General features: G+C 43.3%; 1 protein-coding gene across 2 annotated transcripts in view; it reads left to right on the forward strand.

The window, feature by feature from the left end:
• The window catches only part of LAMA3 (laminin subunit alpha 3), a 263,483-nt gene that overhangs the window by 177,317 nt on the left and 66,276 nt on the right, over positions 1–19,890 (forward strand). The window contains exons 38-41 of one of the 2 annotated variants that reach the window (XM_077778240.1): positions 6,933–7,163; positions 11,770–11,883; positions 16,337–16,446; positions 19,084–19,164. In XM_077778240.1, the coding sequence (XP_077634366.1) occupies positions 6,933–7,163; positions 11,770–11,883; positions 16,337–16,446; positions 19,084–19,164 (536 nt within the window). Of the gene's footprint in view, positions 1–6,932; positions 7,164–8,229; positions 8,577–11,769; positions 11,884–16,336; positions 16,447–19,083; positions 19,165–19,890 lie in introns of those variants that run through there. The other variant, XM_077778241.1, reaches the window with a different exon arrangement.

Genomic DNA, 19,890 nt, shown 5'->3' on the forward strand with positions numbered 1-19,890 from the left:
GTGACTTATTTTATAAATTGAAAAAATTATATTTCTAGACATATTTCATATATATAAATTTAAAATATAAATTGTGTAAAATATATAGCATTTATCCTCAGAGGGCTTTGTTTATCCTATCTGTATGGCACTTAGCATGTTTTACAGGTAATAATCCTTGTCTTATAAACCCTGTGAGCTGGTAAATGCTATGATCTCATGCCTTCCTCAGTGGCCAACAAATGCTTGGGATGAATGGATAGAAAAGCCACAAAAAAAAGTCTAACACCAAAAGAAATAAGATTTATATAAATAAATAAAGGAAAGCTTATCAAATCATAAAACATATTACATTTACTTGGTTATGACAACTTCTTTAAAATAGTGTTCCATTTGTATTATTAAGTATGTCCATGGGTGCCTGGGTTGCTCAGTCAGTTAAGTGTCCGACTTCAGCTCAGGTCATGTTCTCACTGTCTGTTGGTTCAAGCCCTGCGTCGGGCTCTCTGCTCTCAGCACAGAAGCCCACCTCAGATCCTCATCTCCCTTTTTCTCTGTCCCTCCCTTGCTTGCATACGTGTGCTCTCTCTTTCTCTCTCATAGGCAAACATTAAAAAAAATATATCTGATACCTCAAGGTGCTACTTTTCAAGTACTTCAAACCTATAGACATATTTTACCATTTCTGTACAGGTCCATCCATTCAATGGAATACTATTTGGCAATAAATGAAACAAAGCGTTGATACCTATGACAACCCGGGATGAACCCCAAAAGTAATATACTGAGTGAACGAAGACAGACGCAGACCACATATTGTGTGATCCTATCTATATGAGGGTGGCCATGCCAGCAAAATTGGCGGAGGGAGAACCTCCAGAAATTCTCTCCTCTGTAAAAGCCATGGGAAAACTGGCAAAAAGGGTTAGAATCAAATATGTTAGACCCTGGACATTGATCAAAGGCTTACTGCAATCTGAAAAGTGTTTATTCAAGAAAAATGGCTGAATTTTGGTAAGAACATCAGGCTTTGTGGCAGTCAGCTTGCTCTGTTCCCATCCCCCACCTCCACAGTTGCTTTGAAAAACAGTAGCCCACACTGGCAAGATGAGAGCCAGTATCCCAGCAGCCATCAGGCGAGACAGTGGCATTGGAGCTTATGCAAAGCTTCACTTCCAGAGAACTATCATGATTTGACCTGTCTGGAGGTTTTCTGGAAGATTCTACGTCTAAGGCTGTCTTTGTTTGACCTGACTTGGAACTGTCTCCAAAATGAAAAGCCTTTCCCTTAGGATATCTGAAAACATTAGAGGCAGTTGCTTAACTTCATGGCTGCCTGAGGTGATGGATAACAGTTGGGGCTAATAATAGGCTAATCACAAAACTTAAAAAGCTGGGAATGAGATGTGCATAGGGGCTTTGAAAAGCTCCAACACAGTCTTGGGGAGGTGGAAGACCACACATACTCAGGGCTGCAAGCATGCCTTAAGCCCTCACCTCTAGCTGACCATGAGGCTTGGAGTAAACCGGAAGTGAAGGCTAAAGCAGAGCAGTCAGCGGCCTGGATGAGTGTTGAGGAGTCCCTCAACATACACACAAACCCTTTGGCAGAGACTAGGAGACCTTTTGATTTTACGCATTTAAAGAACTCTGTCCAGTCACTAGCTGACCACTAAGCTAACAAAGCATTGACTTTACCGGCCTTACACGACAAAGAATACAGACCTTACAGAATTAGTGCAGAAAACCCATTAAACAAAGATACAAACAGCAATAGTAAGCAGCAACAGCAACAAATTCTGGGGAGAGGGAGAAATCTGATTTTCTGGGTTGCCACATTACATTATGTTAAATGTCCAGTGTTCAGCAAAAAAAAAAAAAAAAAAAAAAAAAAAAAAGAGGCATGAAAAAGAAACAGGAAAGCATGGGGGAAAGGGAATACATAAATAGAAACTGTCCCTGAGGAAGCCCAGACATTGGACTTACTACAGAAAGACTTTAAATCAGCATATGTCAAAGAGATAAAGAACACCGTGTCTAAAGAACTAAAGTAAAACATGAGAAAATATCTCACCAAATACAATATACTAATAAAGAAATAGGAATTGTAAAAAAAAAAAAAAAGAACCAAATAGAAATTCTAGAGTTGAAAATTACAATATCTGGAAATGAAGAATTCACTAGAAGGGCTGCTGTGGACTGGATTGCGTTCTGTCCAAATTTATGTGTTGAAGCCCTGACCTCTAGTTTGAGTGTATTTGGAGCAAAGAAGTAATTAAGGTTAAATAAGATCATAAGGGTAGAGCTGTGATCTGATAGAATCAATGCCCTTATAAAAGGAGATACCAGAAAACTCACTCTCTCTGTCTACCATGTAAGAACATAGTGAGAAGGCAACCATGTGTAAGCTAGTAAGAGAGCCCTCACCAGGGATCAAACTGGCTGGCGATCTTGATCTGGGACTTCTAGCCTCTAGAACTGTGAGAAAATAGATTTCTGTTGTTTAAGTCATTTGGTCTATGGTATTCTGTTATGGCAGCCAGAGCTGACCAAGACAAGGGCTCAACAACAGAGTTGAGTACACAGAAGGAAGGATCAGCAAATTTGAAGGTCAGTTGAGATTATCCAGTCTGAGAAGCAGAAAGTAAAAAGAATGAGGAAAAACAAACAGACTCTCAAAGACAAAGGAGACACGATCAAATATACCAACATGTGAATAATTGAAGTACCAGAAGGAGAAGAGAGAGAAAGGGAAAGAAACAGTATTTAAAGAAATAATGGCTGCAAGACTTCTCAGATTTGATAAACACCCTTAATCTACATAAACATCCTAGCTCATCAAACTCTATGTAGGATAAATGCAAGAGGTCCACACACAGAAACATCATAGTAAAGATTCTGAAAGGCAAAGACAAAGAATCTTTTTTTAAATAAATTTTTTATAGTTTTTATTTATTTTTGAAACAGAGAGAGACAGCATGAGCGGGGGAGGGGCAGAGAGAGAGGGAGACACAGAATCTGAAACAGGCTCCAGGCTCTGAGCTGCCTGCATAGAACCTGATGCAGGGCTCAAACTCACAAACCGTAAGATCATGACCTGAGCCAAAGTTGGACACTTAACCTACTGAGCCACCCAGGCGACCTGACAAAGAATCTTAACAGCAATGGGAAAGAAGCCCATGACATACAAGGGTCCTCAATAAGGTTAACACCTAACTATTTACCACAAACCGTAGAAGTCAGAAGGCAGTGGGACAGCGGTCAAAGTGCTAAAGGAAACAGACTGGCAACAAAGAATACATATCCAGCAAGCTGTCCTTCAAAAACAGAGGAGAAATGAAGACATTCCATTATAAACAAAGCTGAGAGAATTCAGCGCTAACCAGCCCTCCTTATAAAAAATACTAATGGGAATCTTTAGACAGAAATGAAAGGATACTATAGACAATAACTTCCCTCCCTGTTTGAAATGAAGAACGATAGTAAAAGTAACTACATAGGTAAATATGAAAGGCAGTAAAAATATATCTTTATAGCTCTTCTATCTAATTTAAAAGACAACTATTTAAAGCAGTAATTATAAATCTGTGTTGATCGGCATACAATGTATAAAGACGTAATGTATATGACAATAAGAGCACAACAGAGCAGGGGAAGAAATGAATAGAAGAAACGTATTTGTGTACTGTTGAAATAAAGTTTGCATTTATTTATTTTTAAATGTCTTTTTTTTAATTTATTTTGAGAGAGAGAGGGAGAGAGCAAGCACGAGTGGGGGAGAGGCAGAGAGAGGGGGGTAGAGAGAATCCCAAGCAGTTTCTGCACCAGCAGCGCAGAACTCATGAGTCATGAGATCATGACCCAAGCTGAAACCAAGGGTCAGATGCCTAACTGCCACCCAGGCACCCCTAAAATTTGTATATATATAAATGTTCCAACCTGGATAAGTCTATAGAGATAGAATATAGATTAGCAGTTGCCTGGGGCTTGGGATGGGAATAGGCAGTAACTACAAATGGGCACAAGGGTTCTTTTTTGGGGAGGGGGATGAAAATGTAAAACTACATTGTGGTGATGGTTGCATGCTTATGTAAACTTACTAAAAATTGTATGCTTAAAATAAGGGAATATAACTATATGCAAATCATACCTCAAGCTGTTAAAAATATAAACTAAAATTAGAGGAGCGCCTGGGTGGCTCGGTTGGGCAAGTGGCTGACTTTGACTCAAGTCATGATCTCCCAGTTTGAGTTGAAGCCCTGCATCAGACCCTGTGCTGACAGCTCAGAGCCTGGGGCCTACTTCAGATTCCGTGTCTCCCTCTTTCTCTTCTCCTCCCCGACTTACAATCTCTTTCTCTCTCTCTCCCAGAAATAAATCAACATAAAAAAATTTTTTAATAAAGAAATAAACTAAAATTACATTAGTATCGTATTTATGTGTAAATAATAATAAATACCCTTTACTGAATGTCTACTACATGTTAGGCACTGGGCTAAACACTTTATATACATTATATTATTTAATTTGCTTTAATTCTTATCATAGTCCTGAGAGATTAGGTATGATTATGCCCATTTAAGGCATATGGAAACCAAATTTTAAGGAGGCAACAGAATATAAAGGTTAAAAGTGCAGTCTTTTAGGGGCAACTGGGTGGCTCAGTCGGTTAAGCTTCCGACTTTGGCTCAGGTCATGATCTCACAATTCATGAGTCCAAGCCCCACGTGGGGCTCTGTGCTGACAGCCTGGAACCTGGAGCCCATTTCCAGTTCTGTGTCTCCCTCTCTCTCTGCCCCTCCACTGCTCGCACTCTGTCTTTCTCTCTCTGAAAAATAAAGAAACATTAAAAAAATGTTCTCTTTAAAGTGCAGGCTTTTACATGAAAAGATACTCAACGTAACTAATCTGTAAAGAAATGCAAATCAAAACCAATGAGATACCACCTCATAGTCATTAGGATGGCTACTATTTAAAAAAAAACAGAATACCAAGTGTTGGCGAGGGTGTACAGAAATTGGAACACGTATGCACTGCTGGTGGGACTATAAAACAGTGCAGTCACTGTGGAAAACAGTATTGAGATTTTTTAAAAATTTAAAGATGAAATGACCATGTGATCCAGCAATCCCACTTCTGAGGATATATCCCAAAGAATTGAAAACTGGGTTTTGAGGAGCTATTCACACACCCATGTTCATTTCAGCACTATTCACAATAGGTAAAAGGTGGAAGCAACTGAAATGTCTGTGGACAGACGAACGGATAGAGAAAATATCGTGTATACATATGATGGACTATTATGTAGCCCTAAAAAGGGAATCCTTCTGTGCTAGAATGTGATAGTTCTAGCTAGATAGAACTAGAATAGATGTGAAGGTCCTAGATTGCTAGGATGTAATGTGAAGATACTATGCTAAGTGGGATAAGCCAGTCACAAAAAGACAAATACTGTGGGATTCCACTTATATGAGGTATTTAAAGTAGTCAAATTCATAACATTAGAAAGTAGAATGGTGGTTTTCAGGAATTGGGGGGAAGGAGAAAATGGAAGCTATTGCCTAATAGGTACAGGGTTTCCATTTTGCAAGATGATAAAGTTCTGGAGTCTGTTGCACAACAATGGGAATATAATTAACGCTATTATACTGTACACTAAAAAATGGTTGAGATGGTAAATGTTATGTAACATGTCTTTTACCATCATAAAAGTAAAATAAAATAATATAAATGTGTGTGTGCAAGAAAAGATTGTACATTCTGTCCCAATTATGTACATTTAATGAATGTTCTAAAAAGATCTAAAAGAGATCTAACTGCATGACTCAGTGGGTTTCCATAACCCTCTCTCCTATATCATTCTCATTCATTTTGGGCTTGCACACACAAAAATGCATTTCTAAAATATTTATTTATTTATTTATTTGAGAGAGAGAGATAGTTGGTGAGAGGAACAGAGGAAGAGAGAAGCAGAGGGAGAAAGAGAGGGAAAGAGAGAGACAGAATTTTTTTTTTTTTTAATATTTTTTATTTATTTCTAGGAGAGAGAGAGACAGACAGACAGCGTGAGCAGGGGAGGGTCAGAGAGAGAGGGAGTCACAGACTCCGAAAGAGGCTCCAGGCTCTGAGCTGGCAGTCAGCACGGAGCCCGACGCGGGGCTCGAACCCACGAACCGCGAGATCATGACCTAAGCAAAAGTCGGACGCTTAACCGACTAAGCCACCCAGGCGCCCCGAGAGAGACAGAATCTTAAGCAGGCTCCATGTACAACATGGAGCCCAAGGTGGGGGCTCAATCCCAAAATCCTGGGATCACAACCTGAGCCATCAAGAGTCAGACACTGCAGCACCTGGGTGGCTCAGTCTGCTAAGTGTCTGACTCTTGATTTTGGCTCAAGTCATGATCTCACGGTTCCTGAAATCGAGTCCTGCCTGTCTCCACGCTGACAGTAAGGAGCCTGCTTGGGATTCTGTCTCTCTCTCACTCTCTGTCCCTCCCTTGCTCTCTCTCTCTCAAAATAAATAAATAAGCTTTAAAAAAAGAAAAGTTTAAAAAAGAGAGACGTTCAACCAGTTGAGCCACACCCCAAAAGTACATTTTAAAACAAATATGACACTGGGAAATCTTTCATTTCATTGTTCCTTATTTCCTGCCTTCATTTTTTCCCCTTTCATGTGGTATTCTCTCTTCTTGGGAATAACCCAGGACACCTGACTTCTGAATATAAATCCACTATCTTATACTAACTTTTATCTTCCCTCTCCTCTCCTTTCCTCTCCTCTCCTCTCCTCTCCTCTCCTCTCCCCTCCTCTCCCCTCTCCTCTCCTCTCCTGCATTTTCCAATCTGCATTGTAAATGCCTTTCCTTTGACTTGTGCTGGACGCCGCCTCTCTGAAAGCCCTGGAAGTGAGCTTGCCAAAGGGAAACCTTGCTTTTCTGTTCTCACGTGTAGGGAAACTTCAGACACGCCAGCAGCGGTGCCCCCGTGTCCCGGGAAGAGCTGATGATGGTACTGTCTAGACTAGAAGGTGTGCGCCTCCGAGGCCTCTACTTCACCGAGACGCAGCGGCTCTCCTTGAGCGGGGTGGGACTGGAGGAGGCCTCCGCCACAGGAAGCGGGCGTAGAGCACACGATGTGGAGATGTGTGCCTGCCCCCCTGGCTACACTGGTGACTCATGTCAGGTAGGAAAAAATTCCCCCTAGGACTCTTGTGGCTGCCTCTCCTATCTGTTTCCCCCCACCCTGCTGGATGGTCTGAAGCACTCTGTCCATTGGACGGGTGTTTCCTGGGCTATAGCTTCTGTCTTACCTGGACCACCTTCAGGTATGAAATAGGAAAAAGAAATCACAGACATTTCAAATTCCACCAGAAAGCCACAGGCACTCAGTCAATCCTGGGATAGAAATCAGGACTTTCTGGGAAGTAGGAAGGAGTCCACCAGTGGGCATCCTGGTATTTGAGCCACTCCCTTCCCAGTGGGTGACCTCGGGTTCTTGTGCTATTCCCTAGTCGAGGGCCCCTCCAGACAGTGTCCTGATTCTTCCAGGGGAAGTGGCAGCCCATCATCCAAGTTCACAGCAGATCTTCCTGCCAGGCCAAGCCAGCGTGACTTGTCCTCAGATGATTAAAATGTGCCATAAAATGAAACCATGTCGTATCTCAAGTTGTAAATAGGTTCTCTTCCTGATGGGAGGAAAAGAAAGCACAATGTTTAAGTGCAATTATTAGGAAATAGCAAACATTATCACTCAGTGTATTCCCTCCACCCCCTGTATGTACATCTAGCAATATACTCCCCTTTCTGTCCCTGCCCCGTGGTCTCGGAAAGCCCCCAGGTGATCTGCTCACAAGTTTCTTTCTTTAACTTGCAAATATATTACCTGTCAAGGTTTTCTGGGGAGATCATGACCTGAGCCAAAGTCGGACGCTTAACCAACAGGGCCACTCAGGTGCCCCGTGGGGACTTCTGCCTTGTAACATTTAGTCCACCGATGTCAACATTCTTCTTCCCTACCCCCTTCCTCCTCTCTCTGTTCTAGCCCGATTAAATAAAATCATAGCCCCAGGGAAGGAGGGGAACCTCTGGATTACCGGCCTCCTGCCCAGGGCGTGTTCTTTTCACATGACTCAGCCTGTGATTTCCATGTGCTCTAATCAGCTAGTGCCGTCTGCAGGGTAAGGTGGGCAGAAGGTGATGCCTACCCCGCCTCGCAGGAATTACAGAGCGGCATTCTTCCCTGTGCGACTGTTATGTGCGCTCTCTCACCGGCTGACTCACGGGTGAAGTTTACAGGTGGGGCCTCCTGCCGCAGACAGCCTGCCTTACCTGAGTCAGGCGGGCCTGGGCACTGAAGCAGGAAGGGCAGGTATAAGAGGAAGAGGAAGAAGTCTGCATGCAGCCAGCAGGACGCCAGGGGATCAGGATGTCCCCCGCAGTGAGCTGGTCAGCCTGGAGCGCTGGGTGGCTGTGGGTCTTTGGGGCAGTGGTGGGGCAGTGTCTGGGATATAATTCGCAGCAGCAAAGGGTAGCGTTTCTCCAGCCTCCGGGTCAAAGTCATCTGCAAGCAAGTCATGTGGAGTTTAAACCCAGCCAGGTAACATCCTTTTTAAATTTTGGTTTGGGCTGGGGAAGGATTCCTAGCTTTATGACATTTTTTCAGTTAAGGGGATGAATGAATAATGGGTGGGCTGGGGGAGGGGCCCGGAGCCTCCCTGTCCCGTTGACTGGCAGGGTTTATTATGGTGCCTGACAGATTGCTCCCCTGAGCCGTTAACCACAAACCCTATAAACATCAGCCCACCTGGAAATGCCCAGACAGCTCAGAGTTTGCATGTTTGTGGGATGTTAGTACACTATGAAACTTTGTGCCCTTTTGAGAGTAACTCAAGCCCCAAGACAAAAGAGTCCAGTGCCTGTAGACCTCCAAATTCTGCTTGGAAGAAAATTTACCCATAACGTAAACCACAAAAATCAATGACATCCATGTTTAAGAAGAGTGATGAGACTGAGTTTTTATATTACCTAACAAGAGATGCTTCCATTTACCAGGCATTATATACTCATAAAGTCTGCTTTCTTCCCCACCCCCCCCCCACCCCGTCTCTCTCTCTGTCTCTCTTTAAAATTTCTGGATTTTTACATGTATGCTCACAGAGAAATTGATCCTATGGCTGCCGAAATAGCCCTGAAAATCTGATGGGACATTGTTTTATCACTTGTACTACAAAATATATTCAGTACAGTCTGAGTACTTGAACTGAGTTGTGTGTAAGAGTGTGTGGAGTTTGTGTGCTCTGTAGAGGTGAGAAAATGATTATATTTCAGTAACTGGCAAACATTCTGCCTGAGTAGAAGTCATGTGACTTGTAGGGGATTTTTTTCCCTATTTCTAATCAAAAGCAAATTAAGGTGGTGGTTTAATTAGAATGAAGTGTCCTCCTGCCAAATGTGTTTAATTAAGGCATTTTTACTCAGGCATGTTGTCATAAATGAACCACATATATTTATTTGGATAATTTGTTCTTTACCAAATCTGATTGTTTCATAAGCATGTAACATGATATGTGGGGATAATTAAGAGACGCTTGCCACTTAGTAGTAGAGAGTATTTGCTTGTAGATATGATCACACCACCAGTGGCTGAATTTTGTTCAAATGTATCTCTCAGTCGTGTTTTCAATTAAAGAACATTCCTTTCATACTTCGATTCTCCTGTAGACAAGCCTATTCATATAACACATAAAGCGATCTCATTTTTTGCAATAGCTCCTTTTGCCTAATAGCAAAAGGGGAAAATATGGTTTCTAATAGCTGAAGAGGAAAATATATTGGGAATTATAGTCTCATTATTGTGTCCAGGGTGTAGTAATTGGTAATTTTGGAAGAAATTCCTATCAGAAACTGGGATGTTCTGCCCTGAGGAGTACACAAGGCTTCTTTCTCCAGCTCTATAAGGTTGGCTTCTTCTTTCCCACCTGATCAGGTAGAGCCCTGTATGGCTGCCGATGGATGAGAATGGGTGGTTCATTTTACAGTTTCCCTTGATCGTAGCTTTGGAGTCTTATAAACCTAGTGCTGTTTAAAGAGAATTAGATGAAAGATGATCTTTTATCTTGAAATATTATTCTTTCCTGATGCTTTAGATAGGGCATATATGGACGTTGGTTAAAGAAACCGGGGACAGCATTTGGTTTGACACAGTGTACTGATTCGCTCTGCCAAAATAAACAAAATGTCTATGATTCTCTTTAAAGACAGAAATCTAAATAATTTTTTAATATTTTATTTATTTCTGAGAGAGAGAGAAACAGTGTGAGCAGGGGAGGGTCAGAGAGAGAGGAAGACACAGAATCCGAAGCAGGCTCCAGGCTCTGAGCTGGCTATCAGCACAGGGCCCGACGCAGGGCCCAAACCCACGAACTGTGAGATCATGACCCAAGCCAAAGTCGGACGCTCAACCAACTGAGCCACCCAGGTGCCCCTGTAAATAATTTTTAATGGCTGGTGTCAGAAGAATTGCTGCTTTTTCTATTAGGGGCATTCTTAACTAGAATCTTTTTTAAATTAATTAATTATTTATTTTAAAATGTTTATTTATTTTGGAGAGAGAGAGACAGCATGCGGGTAAGGGAGGGGTAGAGAGAGAGGGAGACACAGGATCTGAAGGAGGCTTCAGGCTCTGAGCTGTCAGCACAGAATCCAGTACGGGGCTCGAACTCATGAACTGCAACATTGTGATCTGAGCCAAAGTCGGACACTTAACCAACTGAGGCACCCAGGCACCCCAACTAGAATCCTTTAAAAAAATACACATGTATATATATTCATGTGAAAAATAAAAACTCTTATTACACTGGAAAGAGACATTGTGCTAGAGATGGAAATGGCCAAAGCAATATGGAACAAGAAGACCACACCCAGTGAGATTCCCTCCAGCTGGGTCTTTGTGTGTTCCATTGGAGCCGAACATCCCTGCGGGGTTCTGTAGAGAACCCAAGCACAGTCTTCTCCCCTGAGTTCCCTGTTGCTTACAGACCAGTGAGTGGCAGTGACTTGGTTCCCCCCATTCTGTCATTATGGCATAGATCCTGATGAAGACTTCTTCGTCACCCTTCATCCTATACTGCCTACCCCGCCAGTCCAAACCCATGCTCAGAGAGGGAATGCCTGCCCAAAGAGCACTTGGACTTGAAGGGATTTTCTTAGAGACTCTCCCCACCAAAGACTGATGTCCTGACCCTCTTTACCCCTTCACTCCTTCACCCTTTCACTCCCCCTAAAACAGTTGAAGAAGAGGAAGCCATTTCCACATTCCTCCCTCCACACCTTCCTTTTCTCTGATGTCCCCCAAAACATCTCCCACTCTGCCACAAGCACACACTCCTGCCGTGCTGTGGAAAGAAGGTAGAACCTGACAAAGGGAGCCAGTGGACCGGCTAGTGTTTGAAAGTAGAAATCCACATACCAACTAAAGGAGAAAAAGATTTTAGAAGTTGAATGTTTGGGGCACCTGGGTGGCTCAGTTGGTTAAGTGTCCAACTTCAGCTCAGGTCATGATCCCATGGTCTGTGAGTTTGAGCCCCACATCAGGCTCTGTGCTGAAAGCTTAGGATTCTGTGTCTCCCTCTCTCTCTGCCCCTCTCCCATTCACAATCTGTCTCTCAAAACTGAATAAATGTTTTAAAAAAATTTTTTAAAGAAAGTGAATGCTTGACAGTCAGAATTGTCACATGCTTTGGATAATAATTCTTTCTTTATGTTGACTAAATGCTTTGTTTGCAAAACAGGGTTGTAGCCCCGGATACTATCGGGATAGCAAAGGCGCATATACCGGACGATGTGTTCCCTGCAATTGTAATGGACACTCAAATCGATGCCAGGATGGCTCAGGAATATGTATTGTGAGTAAATTGATACTCTACTGGCTGACAATCTGTGTCTCCCGGTCCCCTCACCCTCCACCCTCACCCCACTGGTCCCTGAGACATCAAATATCACATCTCCAGCCAAACCCTAAATTGAGGTTGCTTTGTAGACATAGGAGGCTCCAGTGTTATCAGGCTAAATTAGTTTACACTTCACTTTTCCCTCCATTTTAACATGTGCCATTGGAGAACTCCTATCTGAACAACGAAATTACACATTAGCTTCTAAATCTTTGCTTCATGGGATGTGTTTAACAGGTGGATCCTGGGACTTAATTCCTGGTAGAATGTAACAAATCAAAGCCACTACTTTGGGCCCCAGTTTTGTTAGGGTGGCAGGAGGCTGCAGGAGGGGAGCCTCATGGCTGCTAGATGAGCGATAGCTCAAGCAAGTAATCGGGGAAAAGATGAAGCTTAGAAAGACTTACAGCACATACTCAGTCACTCAAGCACTAATCTTCTGCGGTTGCCAAGACAAAGTGGATTTATGTTAGGAAAGAGGCGAGGTGAGTCCTTGCTGTCTGTGGCTGATCCACTGGAAAATAATCTTTTAAAATCCTTTAAAAAATATTTCCCATAGAAAATTGGATTCTTGGGAAACTTTTCTTTTGTATCCTGAAGCAGCCCATTTTTTCTTCTGCCTTCCTCTCTTTCATCCCTAGCAGCCAGGGCCTCCCTACTTGGAAGAGGAATGGACAGTTACAAAGAAAGGAGAGAGCCTCAGTGCCCCCAGGGGCACAAGACACCCCCACTCCCACCCCGTGCTCACGTTGTGCTCTTTGGAAATGTGTTCTTCTGGCACAGATTTCCTTTGCGTTGTGCAATGCATCTAGAGTGTGTTTCAACTCTTTGAGCTCCTAGTCTGTGTTAAGCCAAGTTCAGCATGTCCCAGGGAACTGCTTCCTCTGCAAGATGGGACAGGCCAGGACAGGACATTGTTGATAGAATATTCTATAGGATTTTAACCTTGTAAGTTCAAAAGCAATAGAAGACATTGGAAAATAGTAGTTTTCAGCTGGTAAATACTCCTAATATAATAATTTATATTTCATACTGTATGCCGTGTGTAACACAGGTAGATGCTTTAATTTAAAGTAAATATTTGTCTTGTCACGGAACCATAGCTAGATATCGAGTCCACTCCATCAAAACTGCCAGCGAACAAAAGTACGCATTCTCTGCGTCCATTCACCCAGCGGAAGGATCACTAGTGAGTCATAATTCATCGGTTTTAATCAAACAAGATTTTGTCATTTCCTTTCTCTGTAGCTCTGTCTTCACTTGTCCCTAATGGCCATATGGCCTCTAGAAAGAATTCATTCAGGAAACACTTATGGAGCATTTGCTATTGTGGGAGGTAGTGAGCAAGGCTTGCAGTCCCCATGGGGAATATGCGCACATGCGTACTGGGGGGAGGGGGGGTGTCCGTGCCTGCACTCACTTAACTGCTCCATGGCGGGCACTGGGTGCTGCCCCTCCCCTCAGCTCGGGTGTGCCCATAGCATGGGAGCCAAGGATGCAGCCCTCATTCTCAAAGACCCGTAACGAGGAAACCAAGTACTTTACACCATTGAATGAGCTGATTCCTCTGCAAATTGGACTTCGCCTCTCAAGTCAATTTCTAATATTTGGGACCTTCACACTTGTGCAAATCTCCATATGGTTTCAAGAATAAACTTTGAAGTTTGAAAAAGAAAGTAACACCGGTTCTTAACCAGTAGCAGCAAGTCATATGTTGCATGCGTGTCGTCAGCCAGAAGGACCCACAGTGATGGCCTCTTTCTCTTCCCCAAGGCTCTGTCTCTCTCTCTTCTCCTTGCCTCCTTCTCCCCATATTTCTGCCTCTCCCCCATTCCCCTTGCCTTCTGCAGTCTCCGTCATCCCTCTTCTACCACGCTGTTCCCGTGTCCCTTCCTCTTTTGGTTTTCCTTCACTTTACTCCCTGGCTCTTGAGCCCATTTCCCCACTGCCAGACTTACCTGAAACCCACAGGTGGCCCAGGGCACTCCTGAGGCTCATGGCCAGACGTCCATGCTTCTCTGTGCCACCTCAGATTTCCCTTGATCTTAGCTGCTACCTTACCAGCTGCATCTTGTCCCACCTTGCCCTTCACCCTCTGGAATACCAATTGCTTCATCTTGCCCACATGCCCTGCTGTGCTCCTGCATGACTGGCATTCTGTGCACACCGCTTCCTATGCCTGGTGTGCCCTCTCCTCGCTGTTCTACCCAGCTAATTCCTCTCCTTTTATCCTCTGTGTAGGAGGCATCATCGCCTTCAGAAGCCTTTCCCTGAGGCCCTTCTTGCTTTTATGAGGTGCTGGGGTGCATCAGCCATCAAGTTTTCCACATTATATTGAATGTGTTCACAGGGTTCTAACTGCCCCCTGGTTAGGGTGCCGATCCATCTTCCCTTCCCTTGTACCTGGTAGCTTGGTGGGACGTGTAGTAAATGCCCATTGGATGTTTAGTGTCTGAGGAGCTAGGAGAGCACATGCTGTGGGAGAAGATGTGGATTCATCCATCCATCCATCCATTAATTTATTCACGATAAACCACAAGGAAACTTGATAGGCAGATGTCTCAAATTTGCAGGACTGAGAAAGACAGCTTCCAAGATTGGCATTCTCAACCAAGAGTGGGGGTATTTCAGACATTCTTATGAGACCTTATCAAGCAACACAAGTTCTCATTCCTTTCTACAGTCCTCTCCCTGCTCCCGAGCAAGACCAGAGTTCAGTGTGCTTTCAGTAGGACACAGATGGCCTCACCATAATTCTTGTTTCTCTATGTTCTTGCTTCTCCAGTGTTTTCAGCTCAGAACTAGGTAGATATAGGAATAAAATACATCTATTCCGCTGTGTTCTTCTTTAAGAATGTCATTTAGAGTTTAAAAAGAAAGGAAACTAAAGTGGAAAGGTAAATAATCAGTGCAAAAGAACAACTGTTTTGTTAGAGAGTCAGGACAGTGGAGCAAGGTAAAGGTCAAGAGAGACCCCTCTGTGGATCCGATACACTGCAGTGTGGATTTGTCCCTAGTGTCCTGGTCTACAGCAAAAATAGATACAGCAGTGACATTTGGGGAAAGAGGGAAGGATTCAGGGCAGGGCTGAGCTTTCTGGTGATGATCCCATGTTAATGTGTAAGCAACATCCCTTGTGTGTATAACACGATTTCATATCTGAAAAAAATATGAAAAGATGCTTTAACGTCTTAGTGGATTGTGTAATTGTTCATTATTGAAAAGCTTCTGAGGGATGGATGTGTTTAAGCCAAAGAAACCGATGACATTATCATAGAAGGGACAGTCTCACATTCAGAGCGGGGCCACACCCACTTAGGATATAGTGTGTGTTGTTTTTACAGCCCGGTTTCAGATATTGACAACTCACATCCATTGAAATTTCCTACCAAGCCCCACCTCTGCGTAAAAGCATATTTTTAAAATATTAGACTCATTCCAAGTCATCTAGAGTATCTCTGAATTATCAAATGCCCACAGAAGGGGGGGTAGTTTCCTGGATAGTTTTGTGCATTTACATATGTATTACTAGGATATACTAGGGTAAAACAAGAAACATTACACTGGGCTAAAAATTCCACAAAATAAGCAAATTTGATACCATCTGCTAGAATTTACCTCAGTGGACTGCTTAGTTGGATAGTCGTCTCATCTCAATGCCTTACCGAGGAACAACTTTCAATAGGCATTGACTTTGGCATGAAAATAATTGGATTTACATAAACATACAACGTAGACAAACTTAACATCTTGCTTCTTTGAGACATTGTAATTAAACTGAGATGCTGGAATTATTTCTTCAGATACGATACAGCTTTTCATTTTTAATAAATTCCATGTGTTAACTTATTGCAACTATATTCCCCTTTAGTATATCATGATTAAGTGAATTATGAAGTAAAACAAGTTCATTTCATAGAAACTATTCTCAGGGGAAGACGGATGGGGCTAATATTTTGCTGAGGCTGTAGTGTACCTTTTAAAATCCACCCAGCAACCTTCAAAAGTGGGTATTATTCTAACTATACATTTTAAGAAAATCAGAATTGTGTGTAAATCATACATGAATAAAACGGGTTTGTAAAAAACACTGAGGCTCAGAGAGGTGACAAATATTGCCCAAGGCTGCACAGCTATGAAGCTTTGGAGTGAGTTTGAATCCAGCTGGTCTTCCTCCATTTCACCCTCCCGATGCTAAGCACCAAATAGCTGATGGAAGGGCACTTATGTGGTTTATTTTTTAGTACCAACAGTAATTGGAAAGATGGGGAAAATATATCATTAGTGGATTGATATCCCTGTACAGAGTCAGAGGACTTGAGTTATAATTGAGTAATTAAGTTGATAATAATTTTAATAATAATAAATGTAATCGACTGCTCTTAATTGTATGTTCATCTGTCCCAAGAACTGCCAGCATAACACTGCCGGGGAACACTGTGAACGCTGCAGAGAGGGTCACTATGGGAATGCCATCCACGGACACTGTAGCGTCTGCCCGTGTCCTCATTCCAACAGGTACTGTGGGAGCTTGAAAAGAATCTGTAGAGACAGGAAGTAGCTTGGTGGTTGCCTGGGACGGAGGGTGGGGAGTGGGAGGGGGGTGGCATATGGTCACTCCCGCTATGGGCATGGAATTTCTTTTTGGGATGATGAACATGCTCTATAGTTGATCATGCTGATGGTTTGTACAACTCTGTGAATCTACTAGAAGCCATTGAATTGTATGCTTGAAATGGGTGCGTGATACGCTATGTGAATTCTATCTCACAAAGCAGTTATATTTAGAAAAGAACACACAAAGATGCAAAACACAAGCAAAACAAACAAGAACAGCTTTCCCAAGTATATGCTTGTGTGTTTTTCCTTTTCCTCTTTCCTTTCAGTCTTCATTCGATGGCTAAACATTATTTACTGAGCGCCCAATATGGGGCCTAGAAGTTAGCATTTTCTAGGTGCTGGGGAAACTACAGTACAGAGACTCCGATCTCACAAAGCTTCACCTGAAGAATGCAGGCAGGGGGAGTTTTCACACTCAAGAAGTGCATGCACAAATAAATAAGTGTAATTTCAGATAAAGATGGGCTCTGCGGCTGATAACAGGGCCACATGATTGATAGCTAGTGAGTAGACTCTTTACAGAGGAGTAGACGGGTTTTCTGAGGCCATTGGCCAAGGACCAGGGAATGATGAGTTGGAGTAAGCATGGCGGTATCTCAGCACTGAGGGTCTGAGGCAAGGAAAAGACAAGAGATGGCCCCTGTGACGATGCATCGGTGGAGTAAGGAGGTGGTTAGAGAGCAGTGTGGGACAGAGGGTCAGGAGGTGAGGTTGGTGGGGCACCCAGTGTACAGATCCCATAGGACCTTGCAGACTGTAGCAAGGCCCTCGGATTTATCCTCAGTGTGATAGAAGCCACAGACCAGTTCTGAGCCACGGAGTGATGTGACCCGAGGTGTCGTTCAGACTCCAGTACAGCAGACACGCTACGTAGGTGGAAACCTGCCACTTAAATTTCATGGGAATTCATGTTCTCTTTGGCCTCGGTACCTTGTCATATTCCTGTTCATCGTGACACATCTTCTGTGGGTCCAAGCAAAATATTACAAGTAAACAAAGCAAGAGTTGATTTGAAAATCAGGAAGATACTGACAAGAGTATCAGCAGTGCACAGGCTCGGAAGCAAGCGCGGACCACAAGGCTGGCTGATATCAGGCCAGTATCAGAGAAATTGGCCACATTACCGGAAGCCACTGCCCAGATGTGGCTTTTCTGAAGATGCATATTTGAAGTGTGCAGCCTCGTTTGTTCTCTGTATATTTGATACTCCTTAAAACTTGCCCAGTCCTGTAGCTTTATTTGAAAAGGGATTTAACACTCAGTACTTGCCTAGACTTGTTGGAACAGAAGCTAGAGAGAGTGGAAACAAGAATTTCACCGGGTGCTCAGGGGAAAGCTTTTCATCTTTGATGGCCAAGCACAGTGTTATCAGGAAGGGCAGCTTCTGGCTTTCAGGCAGTTGAAGTAACATGCAGTTCCTCAGATTTATCAGTGAAACATGGTTTTTATTTAAGTCTTTCTCCAGCAATATCCATACTGTTGACAGATTTCTAACTGTCCCTTTAGAAGTGTAACTCTGGAGGCTCAGTGGGTTAAGCATCTGACTCTTGTTTTGGCTCAGGTCATGACCTCATGATTAGTGAGTTCGAGCCCTAACTCAGATCGGGCTCTGCGCTGACCGTACAGAGCCTGCTTGGGATTCTCTTTCTCTCCCTCTCTCTCTGTCCCTTCCCCTACTTGCACTCTCCTTCTCTTTCAAAATAAATAAACTTAAAAAAAAAAAGAAGTATAACTCTGTCCATCTACTAGTCCAAGAGAAGCTTCCCAGATAAGAATTCTCTTCTCGGCAAATGATAAATGGAGTTATTTTCCCTCAGATTTATTCAGTGTAATGTTTATAGGCCTATCTCAAGGTAACAGAGTTTTTTCATGATCTGCTCACTTAATTGAAAAAAAAAAAAGCTTCTCAAATACACAGTCGCTTAGAACAAAAAGAAAGAGAATCAGAATCCCTTGATTTGAAACTTGATTTGAAACATCAACTTGATTTGAAAAATCTAAAACTCACCAATGCTTGTGCTCACAGAAATACCCTAGATGGACAAGCCTGTTTTGTGCCTTAGTCCCTCCTGCTTGGCCCCTTTTCTTGCTAGGAGTTAATGTGCCCAATGTGAAGGAACTAGAATAAACAAGGAGGAAATTTTTTTGAAGAATCCGAGCTCTCTGTTCTTTTTTTCTGCCTAGACTTGTTTTATTCCTCCCTTGTTATTCCTGGAAAGATGCTGTTGTAATCATTTCTTCCAAACTGAGCTACTTTGTTCTGTCTCAAGTGAAGGAATGTATTTCTCCAAGCCAAAAATAAAACCAAATAAATGCATTCAGTCCTTACGTACCAAGATTTGCCCAGTGTGAGCTGAAATAATTCATCGCTGTCCACACAAGTCTTAATGGACACATTTTTCTTCATATAAGAGGTAACCAGACCATTGATGTCTGTTTCCACTTAAGGCAAGTCAGTGCTTTGTGGCAAAAAATAAGAGCACGAAGCCTATCGATTTCTGTTTTTACTGAGGCTTTTTTCTGTCTGCCTTCCAGTTTTGCCACTGGCTGTGTCGTGACTGGGGAAAACGTGAGGTGCTCCTGCAAACCTGGGTACACAGGCACACAGTGCGAAAGGTGGGTGCTGCCCCTCGCCCACTGCGGCTCCTCCTCGCCCTCCCCCCACCGCCCCACAGGTAGGGTGGGCTCTGCAGGCAGGCTGCGGCAGGCTCGGGCTGTGGGTGCGGCTGTGCTGGGTCGCGGCTCAGAGCTGGGGTGGGGCTGTTGCTTTCACGGAGCCTGGAGAAAGGTCTTTAGGGAAAAATACAAGACTGTTCGCTTAATAAATCATTAACTTATCTCTTTCTTGTTTTTTACATGTTTCAGAAATTTGAGAAGGAGGCCCAATATATCATATGTACCCCCAACACGTACCCCTACATACTCCTACCCCCCTGCACACCCCCTCACTCCCCTCCTCCTACATATTTCTACATGCCCCTCCCCTTCCACATCTCTACATACTTCTGCCCCCTACATGTCCTTACCTGTCCCTATATCCATATAAATCCATACTTACATACCCCCACCCCACGTGTACACATTCCTATATATCCCTACCCACCACACATGTGTGCTTGTTTTTGCCTCCCTGGCACATATAACCCTAACTAGCCCAAGCTCCATATACATTCGACCTCACACAGCCCTCACCCCATGTATGCACATCCGTATGTACTCCTACCCCACCACATCCCTACTTGCCTGCATACACACGTACAACTCTGCATACTCCTGTACACACACACACACACACACACACACACACACACACACACACACACACACACACCCCACACCTCT

This window comes from Crocuta crocuta, unplaced genomic scaffold (assembly GCF_008692635.1).
Source record: "Crocuta crocuta isolate KB4526 unplaced genomic scaffold, BGI_CrCroc_1.0 scaffold26, whole genome shotgun sequence".
NCBI lineage: Eukaryota > Metazoa > Chordata > Mammalia > Carnivora > Hyaenidae > Crocuta > Crocuta crocuta.